This window comes from Onychostruthus taczanowskii, unplaced genomic scaffold (genome assembly GCF_017590055.1).
Source record: "Onychostruthus taczanowskii isolate IOZ18803 unplaced genomic scaffold, ASM1759005v1 scaffold9, whole genome shotgun sequence".
NCBI classification, from domain to species: Eukaryota; Metazoa; Chordata; class Aves; order Passeriformes; family Passeridae; genus Onychostruthus; species Onychostruthus taczanowskii.
The window spans coordinates 4,008,871-4,033,328 of NW_024506993.1; the positions used below are offsets into that span (position 1 = coordinate 4,008,871).

Consider the following 24,458-nt stretch of genomic DNA (forward strand, 5'->3'; position numbering starts at 1 on the left):
GCGCAGTTCCGCGTGCCAGAAGCCACATACTATGTTTTCCTAAAAATTACGTTCGAGTTGCCAAAAAAATTGGTGGGAACTTGCAATTTCCGAGTTACAAGTTCACACGCCAACTGCGAAAGGAGAAAAGCCGACGTGCGAGGTTTTGCAGAACCCTGACTGTCTCCCTTCCGGCTGAGCTCTAATCTGTGCTCCCACTGGTGTCGTGTGTGCCGACAGCCGGAGCAGGCACCGGGGCTGGCGGCTCCCTTCCAGCGTGTGGGCAGCCCGAGCGGCACAGGCAAGCAGGAAGGGAAGGAGAGAAAGGAGACCGAGCTGCAGACTCAGACTTGAGAAGTAATTTCAGCCATGCCTTGGCGGATGGGAAATTGGGTTAGCGTGGTCTTTGGAAAAACGCAGGTTGGGCAATGAGGAAGGAGCGGATCGCCAGCAGAGCAGGTGGTCGTTTACAAAACAATCCGTCTTTTTATGTATTTAGTAAGTCTTGAAGGAACGGCTGCAAGAGATCCATTTGTTGCTGCCCATGCTCCCCTCCCAATTATTGAAAATAGCTTTTGCACATCCTCATTTTGTGTGCTGAAATATTTTGGGGTTTAAGTTTGTTATTTCATTTTTTTAAAGTCTTCAGTGGTTGCATGTTTGACATGGCATTGTTATCCTAGATGTTATGTTATGATCTGGCACACAGAGCATTAATTCCTTTATCAGCTCTGTTTCCTTTACAGTTGTTCATTTAATTGAGCTCCTCTGTGTATTTTGCGAAACAAGATGCATTCATTATAACTTGCAGACCTCAGATAGTATTGTAACATGTTTCAGAAAAATAGCACTTTTGTAGATAGTTGTGGAAGTTGGGTGTTTGGTTTATTTTTCAGATGATGGGAGGAAGCAGTAGCAGAATTCTTGCATGCATAATCAGTCAGAACTTTCCAGAAGCTCTTTATTCAAGTTATTTTCTTTTAAAGCTGTGTTTACTCTAAGAATTCGGCTGAGGCAGTTGAAATATGTGGCTGCAGTGGGGAACAAAATACACTGTATGTTTTGTTACTCTCCTTGTTCTGCTTTGACTTGTGCAAACAGTTTTAATCCAAAGGAAGAGATCATACGGTCTGTGACTGCGGTATCGTACAATCCAGTTTAGGGTGCAAATTACCCTCTTATGGTACATCCTGACATTGAATAGTCTTGTCTGGAATAGGCTGTAAATAGAGTGTCTCCTTCTCTTTCACAAGCCCTTGGAGCAGGAAGCCACATGCCTTAGCTCCACAGTGTTCAGGAGCCAGCACATCTGTGGGACCATGCACCTGCATGCGGCTGGAGATGTTCAGACAGTGTCTTCAGTGCAGATTTTGAACATTAAACACTCATTTCTGGTTGCAAACGGCCTCCACATGCTGCCAGGGGTTCAGCACCAGAAAGGCCATTTCCTGGAGCACAGAGCAACCTCTGCCAAACTTGGCAGAGCTTGTGAAGGACCCTCCCAGCCCAGGGCTGAACAGCTGGTTCTGGAGAGGTCATGGGGCCACAGTGCTGTTTGTTGGGAGGCTTTCTGTTGCATTGGCATCGTGCATGAAAAAGGTATGGGCAGCCACAGGAGTGCTCAGGATTGTTCACTGTTATTGGCCAAGGCAAGCTGGAGAGGCTCATGTGTCCTGCAAATCCTCCCTGCTGTTGCCTCTCCCTCTCCCAGCCATGGCTGATGGTGGATTGGAGGTGGGCATTGCTCTTTAGCCATGGGTGAATGCAGAAGAGGGATTAAGAACTTGGTTTCCTGCATCCTGACTCAAAAGTAGGCATATGTGCTTTTTTGGGGGAGTTAGAAACAAATTGGTTTCGACAGAGCTTTTTTAGGGAGTTTTCTCAGGCACAGGATGAAATTTTGAGGTGAAAAAAAAATCACGCTTCTTTTCCCGCTTCTCTATTGGGCCAGTGTGGAGAGGACAAACTGTATTTTTGGGTGCTTGGGATCCATGTGTGTGGCTGTTGAGGAACATGTGCTGCATGTACACATCTCCTGTACTGAAGTGTGATGGGGTGGAATCCTTGCTCTGGACCGAGACTGGAGCTGTTCCTGGGAAAGAAAACATGAAAAAAAAACCTGGGGATGGAGGCACCTCTTCTGTCCTGCTTACTCTGTTCTGACTGATGTGAACTGGCGTTTTGGGTGCTTGGATAGTGTGTGTGTTTGTGTGTTAGCTCACACACCAGTGTGCACAGACACATTTGGCTTCCCTGATGCGTTGTGCTGTCCTTGCTGTAATCTGAGAACCACAGCCCTTGGACAGGGCAAGGCAAAGAGTCCATCTGTGTTTCCACAAAAGCTTAGCTAAGTGCATTTTTTTATATTGTGTTATGGGCCTGATTCTTGCGGGGGGTTAGATGCTCTCCGTTGTGGATACCCAGTGTTTTTGCAAGTCACCCTGCTCAGAAGTTGGTGGCTACAGAGATTTTTTTAAGGGGAAAAAGCATTTTTCCATTTGTTTCTCCATAGACTGAAACAGCTAAAGAGTCCTTGCTTAGTTTTCCACACAGGAGGCACACACTGATGGGAGCATGAGAGGGACTGCAGGTCTCGAAAGGCTTGAAGTGTGTGAAAACAAGGAAAACCTAATGAAAAAGGTTTTGCAATTTAATTACAGTGGGTGTGCCTTTGTTTGTGCAAAGAAATGAAAGTGCTGGAGGCCGAAGTGCTTTCTTTATCCTCAGAATAGGGAGCAGTACAAACTTCCCTGGCCAGTTCTGCCGAGGTTCCTGAGACCTGCAAGTCCCTGCAGAGCTTTGGCTCCCTGCTCGCTGGGACCCCATCCCACAGATTTTGAGTCTTCAGCCATCCAGCCTCACAGGGCTCACCAGAAATACCATGTTTAGCATGAAGAACCTTTCTCAGGTTCCTGAGTGCCTTTCCTCTTAAGGTGTTTGTTCACCTCATAAGATTCACTGCATTTGGGAAGACGCTCGTGTCCTTTGTTTTGAGAGTCCTGACTTTCCCTCGGGATGGATCTGCACATCTCCATGTAGCCAGTCTGCTGCTTGTTCAAGGCAAGGGGCTTGTTCCTCCTGCCCACTGCCTTATTAACCCCTTTGGAGTAGTCCACAAATCCCAGTCTGGTGCCAGGGGGCCAAATGCCCTGCTCCCTTCTGCATCAGCCTCCTGAGCTACCCTGTGCCCCACAGCAACACGATCCATTTTAAATAGATGCTGTTTGCAGCATCTTGGACTTGCTGTGCGAGGATGAGAAATGTTAACTTAAATTCTTTAAATAACATCTAGTAGTGTTGAATGCACAGAATTATAAAACATTTTTATATTCTGAGGCTCATTTGCATCTTCACATTAAAAACTGTGGTTTTCTTCTCAGGGAATGGTTGCAAGATCTGATTTGTTTTGAAATCAAAGCTAAATTTGTGTTCTTGCTTTCCTCTTTGCCCTTCATTTGACAAATTTTTCTTGTTCTATAAATACAGAATTGTAAACAAGGGCTAATCCTTAGCAACAACCTGGAAAGTTAACATTTCTCTCCAGCTCCTATTGTAATTAATTCAGACACTATGAATATGATGTGATTTACACATAATATTCCTAAGGCCAGGAGGTACTAATATCTTGTTAGAGAACTGAGGAAAAGAACATGCTTTTGTGTGTGCCATATAACATAATTGCACTGCATTTTCTTTCATGAGAAGATGTTTAAAGATGCTTTTTACTTTGCATTTGAAAAATGAAAGGCTTCTGCTTCTGCATTTGGCTGAAATTGTCTTAAATGTGTTTTCCCTCCTGCAGCAGTCAACATTGTCAAAACATTTTGCGAAGTACATTTTAATAATATGGGTTAGGACCATCATTATATTAATTTAATTCTCTGTGTAGGTAAATTTGTAAGATGCTTCCACTTTGTCGTAAAAGTTTTTCACAGTAAACATCATCCGTTTTCCCTGTGCAAAAAGGGAAGGGGATAATATAGTCGACAAAAGGATAAAATGCCTTGTGTGAAAATTGTAAAAGTTTAGCTTGAACAGTCTTTCTCTCATGGTCCGTCCTTGTATTTTATTTAATTTTCATTTAATTTTGTTTTGTTCTGTTTATATTTGTTCAGGGAGTGTTTTTGTAGTGTTAATCTATGTAAGCCACATGCAGTTGAAAACTGCAACTCCCAAAAGGCTGTGATTAAAACATTATGAATGTGGCAAACCACAAATGCAAAAGGAAGTTTACATTTAGATTTTCTGTATAAAAAATATTATATTCAAGTTTTGTAATACCTTGGTATCGTGGTCAGCATTGCCATAAAAATTCTGTGTTATATGGAATGATACAATCTGTGAAGCATTTCCCATTATGTAGACACCATGTCTTTAAATTATAGCAATTTCTTAAGATTTTAAAGCAAAATGAGCTCTTAGAAGTGTGATTAATAGCAGGGAATGAGGCTAACACTGGGTCATCAGTGGCACTCCATTACAAAAAAGGTTGGACTAATAAAAGCATCCATCTATTTGACCAATAAAGCATTTGAATGATATGCTTATAGTTTTTATCATAGTGTAGTTACTTTGTACTGAATAAACTGTGATTTTACGTGCTGGAAAAGGAGCGTGGAACAGGCAGCGCGGCTGAGGTGAGAGCAGTTGTCTCAAGTAGGGAAATATCAGGACTTTTATGTGAAGCTTGATGTTTTCAGAAGCCTTCAGGTTGCAGTGTCTAAATTTTTGAAGGTGCTGTGAAATATCTAAATCCCCCGTGACCCGTGCCTGCCTGCCCACAGTCATTCGGTGAGGCTGGCCCTCGCTGTCCTGCAGGGAGGGGAGAAAGGAGGGTATTGTGTGTAATCATTAATTCAGAGTTAAAGTCCCCGGCAGCCCCAGACATCAGAAATACTCTGCTGCAGCACAGGAAATGGGGCAGCACTTCTGTTTTCCTGGTGTGCGGACGCCAACCCCGTCCTCGAGTCGCACCTTTCATCCTGCCTGCTATTATGCTGTCAACCTGATGTATTAAAAAATAGGCAGTTGCCTGAACAATACTGCATTTGGGTTTTATTTAAATACTTGTCTTATTAGTAGGTTGTACTGATTTCATGGTTTTGAACCTTTTTTTTCTTTCCTTTTTTTTTTTTTTTTTACTACAACAAAAGGCTAAACATTTTCTGAAAAAGAAAACGGAGGTTCTTGGCCAGCTGTGGATGTCCAGGATTGTGCTGTGAAAAAAAGTAACAAATATTCTAAAACTTGTAAAAAAATGATGAGGGGGGAGGCTTCTGGCCATCATGCTGTTTGCACATGAAATGGCAAGGGAGGGGAGATTAGTGCCAGGGCCAGCTGTGACCTTGGATGCTTCATAGATTTGAGACTGGGATGATTTTCCTCAGTGCTTGGCGGTGGTGCTGGTGCTCATCAGAAGGTAGGGGTGAATCAGGGAGGGACAGTGGTGCAGCTGGGAGGAAAAAGGACCCGTGGTATAGCCCACAACTACATCCACTAACCCCACCTGACTGGTGCAACAACCTAAAGAGCTTATTTTACATAGGAGAGGGATGAAGAGACCCATGGAGGTCCCATGCAGCGATTGTGTCAGGGCAGGAATGTAACCCAGAGCCCTGGATTAACCTCTACCATTAGGACCATCCATCTTCTCTCCCTGTGCTTCAGATCTTTCCTGAAATTTGTGTTCAGGATAGACAACTTAGAGAAACCTCCCTGGAGGAATGCTGCCATAGGAAATTTCATGAGTGTTACAGGGATGAGAGATGGGGAAGGAAAGGCTTTTGGAAGGTGGCAAACCCAGGGGATTTGGGTGTCCTGAGCACCTTGAGGACTAAAGTCACAAAACCTCGGGGCCAAGAGAGGGATGTTGGGTTGGGGGCAGGTGAGGTTTTGGTTGCTAAAAGACATCCAAGGGGCTTCTGGGTTAAAAAAGAGGAGCTGGGGAGATCTACAAAGATCAGAGAATGGTGATGGGAGGCAGAGGCAAGGGAGCTGAGGGTGGAAAAGAGAAAGGAGGGGGAAGAGGGCTTAACCGTGGCTTCGTTGCTGCTGCAGGGCTCTGGCACGGCCATGGGGGTGTGTGTAAATGACTCGTGTCCATGGTTGTGTTGGGCTGGTTGGGCTGTGTCAAAAGCTGCTGTTTTGCTTGTTTGTTCTAGGAGTGAAACGAAAATTTTGTACCCCACCTTTTTTGCAGTTGTTGTTTTTCTGGGTTTTCAATTGTTGGGTTTTTTTTCTAATGCAAATGGATCTTTCACATCAGTGGTTTGGCCGGTAAATCTTGTTTTGTGAAACACTTTCAAGTGTTTTCAACTCCTTTCTTTCCCCTTTATCAGAACAGATGCACAGCTCTGTATTTTCCCCTGCTGCCTGTTGTCTTGAGGTTGCACAGCAAGACTGCAAAGGCTTTTTTGTTTGTTGTTGTTGAAGGGGAGGAAAAAACCCTCAATCCACAGAAGAGTTAACAGGATTTCACTTGATCTGCTCGTTTATGCAATGAGTAATGCGAGGTTGGTAACAGCAAATTGTTGTTTATAAGCAAACATGGCACTGTGTAAACAAGAAGGCCTGGTCCCCAACTGGTTTGATTTCATGGTGGTCAGCAGCTGATGCATGTAACGTACAACCTTTCTGCTTCTCGAAATGTCAGAAGAATGACTATTTGTTTGTCTTGAGTTCTTCCCAGCTGTTTACTCTGTAATGCATTTGCCTCAACCTTGATTCCCTAAGAGTGGCCCCTTTCTCCTCCCTACTCTGTTTACATTAGTCCTGCCCCGAGTGTCACCTATGAAATCTGTTGATTATTCCACCTGGTTAATGTTAAATTGCTCTTGCAAGATGATGTGTTTGTTCATAAACACAAATGCTGGGCCCCTTGTTTACTGTACCCATGGCAGCAATCAGTTATTAAACAAATATTGCTTTGTTTGCGGGTGTGAGCAGCAGTTTATCCTGCAAGGTCTGGAAAAAACCTTTAAATGCTGGGATTTTGATAAAGGAGAAAAAGGGGAGCTTGTCCCTGGAATGTGGCTGAAACTCACTTTGGTTTGCTTTGCTTATCTTTAACTTGGGTGAAGGGGCTAGAAAGATTAGCAAGTTGTTTGGTTTTTCCAAGAGATTTCCTTAGTGTAATGATATCTATCCAGTTGTTTGCTTTTTTCAGAAGGGAGAGAGCACTCCTGCAAGACGACTAGCACAGCGGTAGACGGCTGATGGCTAGAAAATTCTGCATGGAGCAAACAAGGAGGTAGAAGGTCTAGGATAAAGGTATAGGGCTATGAACCAGGTAATCACCCCAAAAGTACGGCCTTGTGTTCTATGTCAGCATTTGGTCGGGGGCTTTTCGGTTTCTCTCTTCTCTCATGTTGGATTTTAATTGATGCATGTGCCCTCGATGGGGTTGGAAAAGGCAAAGCTTTCAGCTTTACTTCTGAGGAGATCTGAGGAAAATCTGTTTTAGAAGCAGAGCTGTTTGAAAGGAGAGAAAATACCAAATTTAAAAACGCGCTTTGTTGCTCCTCCTCCTGCGAGTGAGATGACGGAGCTGCTTTTCTTCTTTTTATAACTGGAAAACTGCATTTACATCTGCTAATTTCTCTGTGCTGCCTGTTTGTTCTTTGGTTTCTGGGAGTCCTAATTAGAGAGAGCCATCCTGGTAGTTGTTGCTTTTGGGTTGTTTTGAAAATGAGCAAGAAAAACTTGCTCACACCATCTTTGTTTTTCAAAATTACTGTTTGTTATTGTTTCTGAGTGGGGCTTGGATTTCAAATGCCAGGCAGGACCTGTTAGCACTAACAGTAAATGGCTAGGGCTTTTCACACAAAGGGAGTAAACCCTCTTTGAGTGACCTTGAGGAAGAAATGTTAACTCTTTCTGTGTGAAGGTGTTGTCTATTTCTGTATATCTGAATTCATTTGTTAAAATGTGAAGGGGTTGTCTGTTCCTTTCTATGTGAATTCATTTATTAAGATATCTTGGATACACACTCACGGAAAGGATAAAATGAAATAATTGTCCTCTTCGTCCCTTGGAAGAGAAAGCAAAAAAATATACATAAAAATGTAATCTCCTGTATTTCCTAGTTTGCATCAGTGATCCAAACATACTGCTCCTTTGGGCTGCTCAGTGTCAGGACTGGAGGGGAGCAGGAGGTACCTGAAGTGTGTAAGTGGACAAGCTGGTCATTAATTGACTCTTGTTACTGCCATGAATGAAACATTTGAAGTGAAAATGGCATTGTGCAGAATTGTTAGAGTTGCACCTGGCTTTGAGGTGTTTTTTTTTTGGCTTCTGGAGGCTGCTAGAGAGTTCAGATATGCTTTAATGGAGATGTGCATGGAGGGTGGGAGTCTAATTCATCTACAGCCAGCACTTGGTACGAGGTTTCATGTTATCTTGTTGGAGCAGTGCTGCTGCTGTCTGGCACAAACTGACTGTATTTACTAAATGCAACTTTGGTCTTTTATTTGGTTGAACAGTCACCTGTTTTTCTGTGAGGCAGACTGCAAGAGTTTGTGATGCAAGCTCAGAGCAGTGTGCATGCAAACAAATAAGTCCTGGCTGTGAGAACAGCTCTGCAGTTTCTGTTCCTGTTCTGCACGGAGCGGCAGGGAGCCCCACACTGCTGTGATGCCTGGGCTGGGATGAGCAGGTGGGTACCTCCCCAGGGACACCGACCACGGGGACAGCACCGAGGGGACTCTGCACCTCACCATGCTGCACTGGTGACCTTCCTTCTGGAGGAGTCACTCCTCTGGTGCCAAGGTGCTCGTGTCCCTGTGGTAGCAGTCATGGATTCGCATGGTACAGTGAACTATGGCTTCTGGTTTGGCTTGGGGCTTTTTTTGGCCACTCGCCATTTCTTTTCTTCCAAATAAACTATGATCCTGGTGATGGTAAGGATGATTTCTGTCAAGCTCACGGCTGAAAGACAGCTCTCCCCAAGAGAGAGGAAGGAACCTCACTCTGCCGATGATGGTATGTAAATGATTACATCATATTTGCCAGTCACTTGGAAGTGGCCCAGCTCTGGAGCTTTTATGCATCTATGGCATGAGCTTCTTGCTGAATATGGATTTAATAGCTGTCAAGCTGAGAGGCATAGATTGAGATAGAGCTGGCTTTGCAAAAGGGGTGTATTTATCCAAGGTGAGACTGGGAGTAACTTCTGTGTGCATGCGTAAAATGAAGGGAGAATGCAAAAATCTACTTTGAGGAATGTTGGATTGTTCATTGTCTGTCTAATGCTTTGGGTGTTACCTCATGGAAGGGAGTGAGACCTGTTGTCTTCACAGCTTGGTATCTTTTAGTGCCCTGGTTTTTCATGGGGACCAACTCTAGCTCTTTTGAATAGAGCAAATGGCAAACTTTTTAATGTCTGCTTCAGTTAATTCTTCTTGGATTGCTCGATCTCTGTTCTTACTGATTGTGGTCAGAAACACCCTCAGCAGAAGAGACTTCCTTAGGGGTAACTGCCCGGACTGGTTCTCTGACAACTGAAGTTGTTTGACCATGATTTCACAATAAGTCAGTGTGGCACAAGTGGGATTAGGCTCCTGATTCCCCTTCCCTTCTCCTCACCGCAACAGTCTTAAATTTCAGCTCCTACAGAGCATCAGTCAGCCTTTCACTGAGCTGCCTCCAAATGATTTCAGGCTGCTGTGGCCCGGATGATAACGCAGTGTTGCTGGAAAGAAGGGACCCAGGCAGTGTGAGCCATGCACCCCAACAGTGAAAGAGGTTGTGTCATTGCATATAGTTAAATAAGTTAAAAATTGTAGCAGTCTGCTTCTAGACAGGAGCTGCCATTCAGGAGATTTGAGGGTGGCAAGAGGACATAAATGCATAATAGATGGCAAAAAGCCAGGCTAGTGACCATGGTGACTCACAGCGAGGAGGCTGGGCAACCTGTGTTCTTCTGTTGGCAAAGTGTTGTACTCCACCAGTTTTGGAAAGCATGGGCTTTTCATTCACTGAATTTAGATACAGCTTCACATTTTCCTGCTCCTTGCTTTTACTTCTGTCTCCTTTCTATGGCTCTGCATCACCATGTAGCTCTACCCCAGCATCAGCAGGGCAGGGAGGGGGAGCAGCCCTGTGTAAAACAGGTGCCAGGGCTGTGGCCCACAGGGATGCTCCAGGAGCAGTGTGATTTGTTTCCCTTCCTGGGGAGGCCAGAACATCACCTCTGCCATGTGCTCAAGTTCCACTGGCCCAAGGCTTGGGATGAGTCCAGCCAAAGTGAGAGCATCAGGAGGCAGAGCCAACGATATGCTGAGGGTAATCCCATTTCTTCTGGACCCTTTATTTCCTAAGCGCTAAATGAAATTTCAGATTTTAGATATGTCTAGACATATACAGTGCACGATAAAGTTGATAATACATTAATCATTTTTAACAACAGGTAATATGCATAATTTATGGTGTTACAGTGCTATCTTTTTTGATATTTATGATGGATAATGCTCAGTTTTTGCCCTCATATTACTGCTTTAAATTATACCACAAGAAAATTAATGAGAAAGTAGATTTATGGCTTTCATTTGTTTGTCAATTCGGAAATTAATTGGGTGTTAATTTTAGCCGTCCCTCATCAGACCAGGTCTTTAGTATGTGTGCATTACTTTGCATTCATTGAAGCCTACCTCCCATTTACTGTGGGTCACTAGCTTTGCATACATTAAAATAGCCCTCAGGCTCATTCTCTTGATTACTTTTTGAACTGCCATGCATTAGAAAATTTACGCCTTTCTGTTATAATTATGAAAATTCTCTATTGGAAGATGGTGCTTGCATAACAGCAAGTGTACAGTCTTGCTCGGCGATGTAAGATCATATAGCAAATCCCAATACGTTTTTGTTCTAATCCTAGAAAATAGCACTCTCGACAATCTTTGTTGTGCGAGTTTCATCCTTTGAAATTTCAAGGATCCATTTTAATGCATTGAATTACCTCTTTAAGCTGAGGAAATATCAAAGGATTTCACCTCGTCGCTGTCTCTTTGTTTCCTCTTTCCACACATCCCGTGCGCGTTCCTTCCCTTGCCTTGCTCCAGGTTTGCCTCTCCTCCTCCAAACCCCGCTGTCAGACGTGACTCAGCATCACTTTTTAGGACAGCAAAGCCTGATTTGCTCTGTTTGCTACTATTTTGGTTGATTCCTAAAGATGATCCTTAATTGCACTTTGAATCCCCTTCTCCTTTCTCCTACTCCTGCACAATTCAGCAACCACCAGTAGTGTGTAGGCGAGTGGCCTTCGAAGGGGTAAGCATGAAGTTTTATCCAAAAAGTACCCTAATGTACTGACAGTTGATCTATAGTTAGTTAGTACATAATTATACCTAAAATACACCCTGTCAGCAGGATAAATGACGGCTACTGAAAACTCTAAAAGCATGACGGGTGTTCACCCATCTGCAATGACGAGAGCGGAGGGGTTTGTAAGTTGAGAAAGGCTGGTGAGTTCAGCATGATCTGATTTAGTTAAATCATGCCATATGTTGGGATAGCTCTCTCTAATAGTCGTGCTAACCACAAACACAGGCAAAGAGAAGTCATCTGGTCCACCTGGCTAGTTTGGACTTCCCTCCCCGGCGTTATTTCTGCACTTAGCATGGTGGCAGCCCTTGAGCTGCTCATGTGAAGCTGGCTGATTCACAGTTAATTGTGACATGGTGTAATTTAGTAAATGAGCAGCTGAACATCTGTACGCCTTCCCCCACGGCACATCAAGCCTTACCTTACACAAGGCTTTTAATTTCCACTAGTGAATCCTTTTTCTTTTACTGAACTCATGGATAGTGGGATGGTGCTGCTGGCTGCCTCGCCAGCCTAGGCACGGGGTGTCAGCTGGAGGAGATGGGTGTTTTGGCATCAGCTGGGGGACATCAAAACATGTTCCTGGAAAAATTCACTACTGGTAGTGGGATGTGGAGCCTGGGGTGCTTTCCGTGGCAGGGTATTTGCTCCAAAGATACCAGGACTAAAAGACACCACCTGTGAGTGGGGCGGGGGTCTCCTGGGAGAGCTCTTGGGGTTCTCGTGTCGGATCACAGGCTGGTGCTGCAGGGTGTTTGTCCCTGTGCTGTGGGGAGGCAGCAGCTTTGCTCCTGCTCTCCGTGTTCCTTGCTGGTCGCACTCCGGAGCGCGTTTCGTTTTCAAGAGGTAAAATCCTGTCTTTGCGGCGTTACGTTGTCGTGGAATTCTTCCAAACCGTGTTTGGGCTTTTTGGTTTTGTTTTGTTTTTAATAATTACACGGATAAATGCTCTAAAATTATTCCTGAGCCTGTTTTGGGGAGCTGCTTGTGACAAATAGGTAGAACTTTTATTTATAAACCGTGCACGTATGGATAGAATGTGTGCTTGAGAATTTTGGGTAGATCGTGTGATTTGATCACTCACTTAAAACTGATTTTAGCATTGACTCTTCTGCCTATAAAAGTAGAAACACATTTTATAAACCTGTGTTGTGTTTAATTTACATGTCCTTTCATGGCTGGGCCAAGTTCTTTAAGGGCATTTATTCTGCTTCATATAAATAATTGATCAGCCAAGTTAATTTACTTCTGCCTGACTTGGTCAACCTTAATTAACTGCCCTGGAATAAAGACTGAACTTTTTGTTAGCTTAAAATCTTTCACAAATGTGGCAAAGAAGGTTTGTATTATGACAACATTTTTGCTCTAGCACTGATCCCAGGGGATATAAATGCCTAATGATCTTTATATGTGTATATGTATTTGTAAACACCTCCAAGTACTAACATCTGAAATATAATCATGGACCTCAAAGAAACTTTGAAACACACAGGCTACAATGTGAATCTGTAGTCCATGTTAAGTCTGGAAGCATATTTAAACAGGGATTTTAAGGGCAGAAGACCCCAGGGATGTTTTTTTAAAGGTGATGATATGCTTAAAGATATAGATTGGTGCTTATTGAGGAATCTTAAAAATGCCTCACCAGATGCCTCCGTGTATGGTGAAGCATCTAGAGACATCTGAATATCAGTCCCTTAGTTTTTCAGACTTGGAGTGGGTCCTTATTCTGACAGGTGCTTCAGTCAGTAAATCCTCCCTCATGCTGACATTAAACAATGCTGCTTAGTCTTCAGAAACTATACTGGTAGCAGAATTGCAGCAGTGGCACACTTCAGCGCCCACCTCCTGCCTACTAATCTCCATGCTTAACCTTGCTCATCTTAATAGGCCAGTGGAGCTGAGAGGTGTATCAGCAGCATCTGGTCTTGGCACTGTTATGGACTTTATGGATGCCTTTTTAATGCATTAGCAAAGAACTTTTTCAGAATTAGGATTCCTTTAGGTTTGTTTGTTTTTTTGGTTTGTTTTTTGTTTTTTTTTGTGTTTTGTTTTTTTTTTTTTTTTTTTTGTTTTGTTTTTTTTTTTTTTTTTGGTTTTTGTTTTTTGGTTTTTTCTCCCCCCTCCCCTCCCCTAAACTGGAGTAATCAGAAAGATTATTTTGATTCAGGCAAAGTTCACATCTGACCTGTGCTTTCTCAAATTTGACCCTGTCCTTAAGAAATTAGTTGTCCCCTGCTTTTCTCCACGTAATCTGGAAGATGATTACCTCTTGTCCTCCTGTTGACAGTGTGCCTTCTTTAGATTTCGCTTCACTGAAATTTTGCTCCATTACCTTAAACATAACATATTCACCAAAGAGATGGGCCCAGCTGTAGGGCTTTGACTTTGTGTTTGACTGTGCATCAAAGCTAGAAAAAGTTCTGTGCCAGTTAAAATGGGAATCTGAAGAAACTGATCACTCTTCTGAAATTTTTTAAACCAAACCTACATGAATTCAGAACAGTTCTTTTATTATGTGCTCCTTGATTTCAGGATAAAGTTTCACAAGCTGATGTTGGTACTGCAGCCTAGCTTTGGCCCCTTCATAAGGGAAAAACATCTGTGTCCCCTTTAATAATTCAGAGTCATTCTGTATCCCTCATAACATGAAATGTCATGGAATTTTTCTCTATATAGAAAAAAGAAAAATACACTGGTAATAACCCACATATTTTAAGCGCTAAAAGGGCATTTTTCTTTGCAGAATTGATAAGAGTATCATTCTGCTTTCTAGAACACATGAGATAGACATGGGCTCTTCTGCCATTAAATTTCTTAAGTCAGAACCAGGTTTTCTGCTTGTCATGGAAGTAGTTGTGGAGTATTATTATTTCTTATAATAAATCATTATGCATAGCAGCTTCTCCAGCACGGTGTTGGTTGTATTCAGACCAGAATCACGGTTTGTGATACTTCACCTGGAGTTTCATTTCAGTTCCCACAGAACCTAATTATGTTGCATAAAGTCAACCTTGCTTTGCATTTTTCTTTCACAATTTTGAATGACAAACTTCAGTAATAGGCTCCTGTAAGTTCATCTCCTCTGTGCTGGGAAGAGACAATTATCTCAGCCATCCTCGGTGTACGATCACCTCAGCTCATTTAGGTGTGCTCAAAAAGACAAATAATAATCATTCTTGCAGAAAGCTCTCACAGGTTGATTTTTCATGACATGACACTTAATGATCAAACCAAACTGTGATTATTCATGTCAACTCACATTTGACTTCAGTGATGAAATAAACAGTTTTATCTTTTTTTTCCCCTTGAGATACCAGTTTTCTATCGGAGGTATTTTAACAAAGTGCTTTTGTTTTGTACAGGCATCTAGTTTAAGTTACATAGAAGTTGACTGCTTGTAAATTGGTGGGTTTTTTTTTAAAATTGCTTAAAGATGTTAATTTCTGCTTTTAAAGTAATTTTTGAAAGTTTAAGCATGGTCCCTTAGCAAACTCTCTTTTCCAGCTTAATTTCTTTGGTAGCTGCTGCCAGTTCTGCTGGGATCTGTAGGGTGGTCTCAACCAGTAGAGGGGCCATGGCCCCTGTGCACCTGAGCTGGTAGCTTGCTGGGGTTTTTCAAAAGGTAAAACAGAGCATGAAATTTGTCATGGTAAAAGTTTTCAAGAACTATGATCTTTTTCTAACCAAATACAATAAATAATCCATCTTTTTCTTAGTCCTATAGGTTAGAAAAATTCTTGCAATTTCTACCGTTTTTTCTTTCCAGGACCATTTTGCAGTCCTAGAGACAATAAATAATTTCTTGACCAGTTTGCTTGTGAATTATTTTCTGTGTCCTGGAGATATTTCGCTCAGAAGGGCAAGCCAACAAATCGTGATCAGGCAGTGATGGATCTGCTCCTCACTGCTGCACATTCTTCTTGCTCCTGTCAGAGCTTTGCTAGTGCTTCCTCTGACCCTACTGCTTGTTTATCCAGGTTCTAACTTTCCATTTGTTGCATCAGAAGTGCTGGAAAATGAGATGTACTTCTTTACTGAGTTTAACCCTCTAACCCAATTTTTCCTGGTCATCATCATTGTCTTCATCTGCTGCTGGGGTAAATTAATGTAGTGCTCCATTTTCTCTAGTTGAGACCTGACTCCAAATTTGGGTGGAAGCAGAAAACAATGACATCAGTTCTTTCTTTTTGATTTGTCATGGGGTAAAAGAGGTAAATCCTTTTTTTTAGCAATGTAGCATATGAAAATTGCTGGTATATCTTTGAGTGACTTGGGAGCTGTGTGTGGATTCTCACTCCTGTGTCTTCTTCCAAAGCAACCTGTGCCTTGCAGTCGCTGCCTGGTGTGTAATGCAGCCTTGCCTGTTAGATGTAAACACTTATTTAGACCTTATCATGCTTATGGGCTTTCCTTACAGTGCTGAAAATGAAAAACACACCATACTTGGTGTCTATCAGAGCAGGATCATGTTAAAATCCAAAAGCATTTCCTAGTGGTGTTGGGAAAGCTGTAGGTTTGTTTAGATCTCTGGAGCTTTTACAGAGGAGTTGACAGAAGCTTTGTAATGAGTCTCCAAGCCCTTTTGTCCCCTGGCATAATTTGAAGATTTAACAAAACAGATTGAAAGAAGTTTCCATAGACCAGCTGAGATGTATTTAAATGTAATCAGAATGTTTGAATCTATCCTGCTACCATCCATGTGCTTGGTTTACTGAATTCAGACGGGTTCTTCCTTGAAGATAAAACATCTTCCTTGGCTCACATGTCCATGTTGTTAGTGTGGGGCTGGCAGCGTGTTTGGGACACTCACCTTGGCTTTCCATACCCATCTCCCCTGGGTGAGCAGGAGAGGAGGGATGGGCTGGTGGAAGCCAGACAGGTTAATGGTATTTAAATCCTGGAAGCTGGGGCTTTGCAGGTAGAAATACTTTTAAAACAAGTCGTCATAAGTTACGATCTCCGAGGTAGTGGTTTGCAGTTGAAAACTGGCATATGTGCTCTGTGTGGGGAGTCTTGTGCACCAGTGCTGATGTTTGATCCTGAGGGTGTGTCAATCCCAGGGGTTCTGGGGTGAGGAGGTGGGTACTCATCCTCATCCTCATTGAAGGCTTGTGACCCACTGATAGGCTTGGTGAGCACAGAGTGTCAAGCACCCAGGGACAGGCTGACACCAAGAATCAGTAGAGAGGGCTGGCTGCAGGGAGCTGTGGCTGCTGAGATGATGTTCAGCAAAATAACACAGGAGGCTCCTCACTGTAATGCCATAAGAGCATCCAAATACATAGCCAAAAACTTGGCCAACAAGAGTAATTCTGTGAGCATTTGTAGCAGTTCTCCTGAAATGAAAAGTGATGATGGTTCAGCACATCCCAGATTAAGACTAAATTGCTTCAGAGTAATAAAAGGTGCTAATTTGGCACTATCGTGGTATGTACCAAAATAACGAATGCTCTGCTTCACCTCCATGCCCCTACACAGCATATATCACATTTTTGATATTGTCCATCATATGTTGCCAAGAATGACTCATCCGTTTCAAAGGAAAGCATCCAGATGTAACTAGAGAAATTTAATTATGGATTCTGTGTGTTCGTTCAAAAATATTTTTTTTTCTCTAAGGGAAAAAAGATGTTGAGCAAATAATACTATATTTAGAAGAGAACTAACTTACTAAAATTATAGCTGTACCAACGGATAAATAAACATAAACTAGTAGCATGAACCATTAATGAAAGATAAATCGTATGAAGGAAAATGACATATGTTTACAGTTTTGGCAGGATTTAAAACAGGGCATGTCTCCTTATATACAGCAACTGTTTTAACAGCTGCTTTTTTTTTTTTTTTTTCTCCCCCCTCCCCTCCCCTAAATTATTTCAGGTTTTTGAGTCATGATGCAAGAATCTGGGACTGAGACAAAAAGTAACGGTTCAGCCATTCAGAATGGAGCGAGCGGTGGCAACCATTTACTAGAGTGCAGCCTGCGGGAAGTGAGATCAAACGGCGAGACACCTTCCGTTGAAATTGGGGCTGCAGATTTAGCACATCTCCAGCAACAGCAGGTACTGTAAGATGCATTACAAGTTTCCTACCTACAGGAAAAGCATGAAGCATTTAACCCCCCCACTCCCAAGCTCTTTGTACTTGCCAGGCAGAGGATGCTTTTAGGACTCGCCTGTGACATTCTGTGTGGTTTTTGCCCGTAGGGGATTGCAGTCAGTAGTTAGTGTAAAGGGAAACCTTGGACTTCTCTTCCGGGGCTCCTTTTTGTAATCATTCCCTGGAAACACCCAAAGATCAGGGCTTGCTTCCGTTGCCTGAATGTGTTGAGTCTGGTGGCAGCGATTGGGTGAACTGCTGTATACAAATAACTGGTTTCCAAAATATTTCACTGGGTGGAAAATACGCTAACGTTAAGTTTTGTTTTTGCAACAAATTTTAATATAACCTAGCAACCTCTATCAACAGAATGTTTTCTATTAGTGAGGAAGGCTGCAGAGGTATCTGCTGCGCAAAACGTCAGAATAAATAAATAAATACATCCATGTCAGTGTTCCTCAACTCAGAAGAATCAGAACCAAATCGTGTGTTTTGCCTTGGTATTTTAATTAGTGTATTTTCTGGGAAGTGACCAAATTCACCAGTGTAAATTATCTGCATAATACGGTTTGGCTTTTTCTTTTCCCTGATAAAATTCTGAGGCCCTCTGAGGAAATTTTATACCAAAGTGCTGGGCATGTATCATTAATGTGTTTGGGAACAAAGGCTGCAGCAGAGCCATGGTGAATACACTCACGCCTAACCCTCACTTTCTCTAATGCAATAAGGATTCTTAAAACCTTTTAAATAAGCGATTGGCAGCTGGTTAAGACTCCCCTAAGTGTACAGTGATCTTTTTAGCAGGTTGTTGTGGAGAAGAAAAAACATGTGCTCAAAAACAAAGCAAAGTGAAGGCTTGAGGAGGAGCGGGGCACCCCATTTGCCAACCTAAGACAGAAAGCTGCCATAATTAAACAAGTCAGAAAAATGGATGATACTAAATGCAAAGACTTTGGTTGTTTCAATCATTTCGTCCTACAGGTTTTTACTTGAAGTGAGAATACCATCAGTGAGAAAATCACAGCCATGCTGAATTCATTACTGCAGTAGTCACACAAAACCATGGATAAAATTTCAATAACTGCAGGCCACAGTTGAGTAAACAGTTGCACTGAAACTTAATTCCTGTTGACTTTTCCCTCATTCTTTGCCAGGGGCACATTCTGATTCGTAGTGCAAAGACAACAGGGGTTACAGCTTTGATTAATATAGGACAGTAGAAGAGGAGTAAAATATGTTCAACACAAAGGTCTCATCTTAAAAAAGGCTTAGTATCAAAATGAGTTAATTACACTGTGTTTTCCATAGGAGCACTATGGAATTTTCCAGTGAGGCTTTGTGCAGGGAGAAACAGGGAGGGGGGATCATGCAGACATGTGCACACCGGGGACCAGAATGGCTCAGACCTCTGCTCCTCCACCACGAACTAACCCTGTGCCAGGGCTTCTCCACAGCCATCCCGAGGCTGGTAGCCATCCCAAGAGCTCAGGATGTCTCAGATAATGTTGTCACCCCACCATGTAATGGCTGGTGTCATGCTGGTAGCCATCCTAAGAGCTCAGAATGTCTCAGATAATGTTGTCACCCCACCATGTAATGGCTGGTGTCATTCAGCCACCCATTTGGTCAGCTGAGGAGTGGTACCCATTCATTCCCAGTCCTGCAGCCCTCCCCAAACAGTGCCCGGCACAGACCCGAGTGCTTGGGGCTGGGGATGGGATTGCCAGGCTCAGGATTGCTTTCACACAGCTCAGATTTTAGCTTGGAGTTTATTTATCCTCTGCCAGTACAGTGAATGTGGTTGGGGATCTTGCTTTTCTCCAAGTTCTTCAAAGACCTTTATGTTCTGTGTTTGAATTCTGCTGTTAATTGGTTTTGATGACTAACTTCTCCATGGAGTTTATCTCTTATAAAGCAAGTTGATTGCAAAGTTTAAAACAGTTATTAAATAAAAAAACGACCAACAAACCCAATCCTGATAACAATAAGAGGGTAATCAGAGCTAGCATAAAAATATCAACCTTGGTGTTTGGAAAACATTTTTAAACGCTGAAAAGAAGAAAACCCCGTTGTTTTCAGACAGCTAATGCAAGCATTTACAGATACACATACAACATGGAGCATAATGTTTAGATGTTTCTCCGTATACAACATATGCTCTCAGGTCACTTAACAGAATGCGTTCTACAAAACACTCCTTCAATACAAATGAATGAGTTCTGAATTAAACAGCTATTTCTTAAGAGCATTTCATTCAAATCTTTTCATTTATGCCACCTGGCACTTGTTTTGTCTGGGAAAAAAAAAAAAAAATCAGTGGTGGGTAGTTTGAGCTTTGCTGCTGTGGTTAGTTGTATGTTCCTATGATGAGCATGGCAGAACAGTGAAACCTGCCTGTACAATGTCTTGTGAAAGCATCTGTGCTGAATTTAGGGTCACATTTTTGGTGACATTTATGAATTGATTAGGACTAATAGCTTTGTTAGTATGAGAGAGGAAAACAGAAATACTTGAAGGGTTTTTTCGGAAGTTTTAATGGGTTTGTAGACTTGTAAATATTTTACCATGGAAAAATATGGAGCGCCACAGATGTTCATGTGTTTGCAGGAGAAGTGTATGGTGTGATCACTCTTGCTGTGAGTACAGGGAGGACTTGTAGGACAAGTTTTATGCTTCCCATGTCATGTAAGGGTGATTCTGCTATGCAAGGAGACAGAGAGTGATGTGATGCTCAATTATTTTAGCATTAGCAATCCCATAAAATGTACTGTTAAGCTGGGAGTAGCAAATGTGGGGATGAGTTCTGCTATTTATAATAAAGCCAAGTAACTCCAACTGATGTTTATGTTAGTGAAGTAAGAAAGGCAAAGCAATGCAAGTGACTCTTCAGGGACGCTATGTCTGTGGAAGAGTTGGGTAAAAGTGGAAATGCATGTAGAAGTCACCCTTAGAACCAAAGCATAAGGGAAAGAGAACGCTTTCTCATATTTTGGCACCTGCTGGGGGTGGGAGAGGTGGCCTTCCCACTGCTGCTGACTCCATGGGTGCCACAGGTCAGCATCTCATGGCAATGAGTGTCAGGATGTGGTGGAATGGGCAGGGATTTGGTGACCTGCTTATAAAGTCTGGGGCATGGATGAAGGTTACCTGGATCATTGTACTTCCTAAAGAGAGGAAGCTGGGGTTTGATGTGGGGTCAGGTAGTGGGGCTCAGGAGCTTTGTCCCAGAATGCCTACGGAGGCAGCACCAAGAGGCAGAACAGAAAACCTGGGAACAGAGTACCAGGCAGAGTCTGGCAACATCTCTTGGCTCTGAGGCATCATGAAAAACATCTGGGAGGTGCAGAATGGGTGTTGGAGTGACCCACAAGCTGAAGGTCAGGCTGGGTGAGGGAAGCTTGGGCAGAAGGGATGTAATGATGGGGTGACTCCTGCCTACCAAGCAGTAATAAATAAAGACTCATAGGGACAAACTGCCTTTTAATGTTCATGATCACAGCTGTAGTTGCTTCAGTGGTTTCTGACATCTACTCAAATAGAAGGTTTGATGCCTCAGTCCTAGACACTTCTTTTTTATTTTTTTTAAAGCTTATAAAATAAATATTATTTATTGCATTTTATTTTTATCCTCAGGACTATTCATTAAAGTGTTCTTCACGTTATTAGCAGTGAAACAAGACTATGAATTGAACAAAGAGAATGATTACAAAGTTGAATCCTGATGCATAGCAGCAAGACACCAAGTGCTGTGTTGCATAGTGGCAGAAATACAAACCTCTCCACATCAATAGCCGGATCCACTTTGATACCGTAACTTCAAGTACTGCCCCACGAGTATAAAACTCAGTATCTTTGTCTAATCCAGAAAGCTTTTGAACTTTGAGGAGGTATGACTTTAATAGTAATTTGTTGACAGATTAGCTGCAGAGATTGCAAAGGGTTTATTTTGCAGAACTGGCAGGCTCCTATCAGTGTTCTCTTAAGGAAAAAAACACACAGTGCTGTTTTGCAATTGCTTGCATTTATTGACAAGCTGCGTTGAGCAGGCAAAATCGGAATGTTTGGATAATGTAAACCTATAGCTTGTCTGATGGAGTGTAGTGTACTTTTAGGTAGTGCATAGATTGCTTGATAAAAAGGGTTACAAGGTGGCCGTGTTTATGACAAACTGGAATAGAAATACAAACGCAACTGGTATGCGGAGAAAGGAGGAGGAGGTTTATGTAAAGAATTGTGGGGAAGTTTCTTTTCCTCACTTCGTCTTTGAGCTGTACTATACTGTAATTATGAAGTGTCACTTCAAGCTTTCTGAAGAATTTAGATAAATACTAGTTTTGCCATGTGTCCACCAAGTAAGGAAAGAAGGGGGTTTTCCTGTTATATCCTGTTCGGTGCTTTTATTCCAGTAAATGTCTCCAAGTGAAAAATACAATTCTGTTCATATATAAAAGAAGGCCTGATAGACCTAAGAAATTTGGACTAGATTCTGGTCTGTGCCCAAATCAGTGCCTGCAGTTGGGCTGTTCGTGGTGTCCGTGTGAAGATGCCATAGCTGGGCCCTTTGGCAGAGGTTGTTTCATGAAATGGTGAGATGTGAAGTGTTAGACTGAGGGAATCGAACTCCAGAGGGAATATGGGTTCTTCAGATTTTGTTCATGTTCAAAGACAAGGAAAATGTGCAAGAAATGGGGGATTTGGTATATTGTTGAGAGGCTGTTTTAATTGGGCAGATCAAAAAGAAAATTTGACTAGAAAGGAATCTGAATATATCGCAGTGTAAATGAAAGAAATGCCGCTTTTTGTTTTTTTTTTGAATTGGTGAGTTTCATGTTTTTTTGGAAATCTGTAAGGAGAGGCTTTAGACCACATCAGGAGTTTTACAGTCCCATTGATCATGATGTGGACTTATCTCTGTACAGCAAAACTGCTAAATTAGATCCAAGATAAAGTCTTTGTTTCATATTGACATAACTGGGTTAGACCAAAATTGTTTGTTAGACTTTAAGGGAGCGTCCGTGTTGAGTCATTTTGTCCAAAGAGACATAAAGCCTCATTATTAAACTGCTGTTGCTATTGAAGGAGCCATTTGAAAGTATAGATTAAACTCCATGCAGGCTATTGGATTGTGTCTGATTTTGTATTGTAGTGCCTTCGTAATTGAAGATTACAACATGGTGAAAAGATGACTGCATTTGTAGAGCTTCTGCTGTTTCATCACAGATTGTGAAAAATAACTTTATGCTTCCAGTAACTTTGTGTTTTTTAACATTCAGACTTTTCCCCCAAGTTCTGCCATCTCCCAGCATTGAACGGAAGGTGACATGATGTCTTTTTAGTCATTCAAATCTAATAACTTTTAATCTGAAGGTTAAGTAGTGAGATATAAACTAAGAGACGATAATATCAATTTTATGTTCACTGAAGGGCACAATATTCCTCTTTCTAGTAGAGGGAAAATTGTGCGTAAAATGTCTTTTGCTTTTCAATGGAAAAGCTGTGGCTCTGAGAGCTGAGGAATGAAGCAGCGCTGGAAAAATTAAATAAGTTTTAACATAGGCTGGCTACCTTGCCTGGGTTTTAGAATCAATGATTTTTTTCCTTAATAATTCAATTTTTAGATCAGTTGTCAATGAACCATGCTGAGAACATTCATGCAGCATTCTCTATCCTCACTATTGCTAATGTCTTTGTTATAACTACTTATTGACACCAACAAGCCCTAAATTTTCTCTAACTGTTGAAGGGTAAGGGGAAACTACTGCTTAGCTGCACTTGCTGAGATTATTGTTTTCTCTTTGTCTTGGTTTTGTTTTATTTTGCTTCTGAGGTCTTTGATAAATAACTGCATAAACCTGAGTCCTCAGAGGACCTTGACATTGGCACCCAGAGCTCTGATGTTGTGTGTGCAGGTACAAGCATGGACATGCAGAAGCTGGGTCATTAGACATGTAGTCACCTGGGTTATGTGCACATCCAAATCCAGAAGTCCTCTGTAGGCTGTCCATGTCTATTTCTGTATTTATTTATTGTTTTACAATAGCTGCTTTTACTTCACCTGGTAAATTAGGATCAGGCAGTAATCGTTTAGGTTTCTGTGGGCTCTTTGAAGGGATGGAGCTTCTGAAATGTGTGTGTTGGGTTGATTTTTAGCCTTGCATCTCTGTGAAAATTCAGCAGTGGTGTGTTTGTTCCCAGCTGTTTTCGTAGGTGTGCACTCTCCCCTTATATTTGCTTATGCTTACTCATAAGCAGTAAAGTTCCACAGTCAGGAGTGCTGTTTAGGGAAAGTCTGCAAAGGAATGCTTTAAAGCTGTTAGCCAGCACGTGTACACACTGCAAAAGGCTTCCAGCAAGCATCAGATATGAATTAAAAGTCTGTTTCAAGTGATTGATGTTATTCAGATTATTAAAGACTGTTCCTCCTCCACTGATCTTCATACTTTAAGGGTTGTTTTATAAGTGGTACAACCACTTATTTGTAGCAAATATATATATATATATATATAAAACTGGTAGTGTGCCTATGAAGGTGTAAAGCAGTCTTTAATTCACAGGGAACTGCTCCTCATTGTGGCTTTTAATGCTGCAAGATGCTTAAGCATGTGCCTAAATGTAAGTGCATGACTGGTCTGATTAAGGTCACTGCTACGTCTCATGCCTGTAAAATTAGGAATGTGCTTAAGTACCCTGCTGAATTAAGGCTTAAGTAATTTCACAGTAATAAGAAGTTGCATGGATTGCTGATATTTTAGAACTAATTTAACTTTATTTGGAGACACGCTGCATGTACGGAGATTGTTTGGCAGTGCCTGAGGAGCAGCAGTGGAATTGCAGCTGTTTTCAGTAGTGTAGACCCTGATTTCAGTGGAGTTTTTTTCTGACTTAAACATTTAAATAAGAACAGAATCAAATGCCATGGTTTCCTGCATTATGTTCAGGGGAGCTCCACTGGGTATCTCAGCAAGTGAGAAGAATGTTAACAGTACTGTTGTAATTTATAACAGTGATGTTGTAAATAAAGATTGGGATATGAAGTAAAAATGCAGAAGTTGTGAATG

The 24,458-nt window shown here is 42.0% G+C and overlaps 1 protein-coding gene across 1 annotated transcript in view; it reads left to right on the forward strand.

Moving 5' to 3' along the window:
- Window positions 1-24,458, forward strand: part of FOXP1 (forkhead box P1) — a 376,461-nt gene that overhangs the window by 196,975 nt on the left and 155,028 nt on the right. Inside the window, exon 4 of the mRNA XM_041425693.1 lies at window positions 17,182-17,363. Within this exon, the coding sequence (XP_041281627.1) occupies window positions 17,193-17,363 (171 nt within the window). The 5' untranslated portion in view covers window positions 17,182-17,192. The remainder of the gene's footprint in view (window positions 1-17,181; window positions 17,364-24,458) is intronic.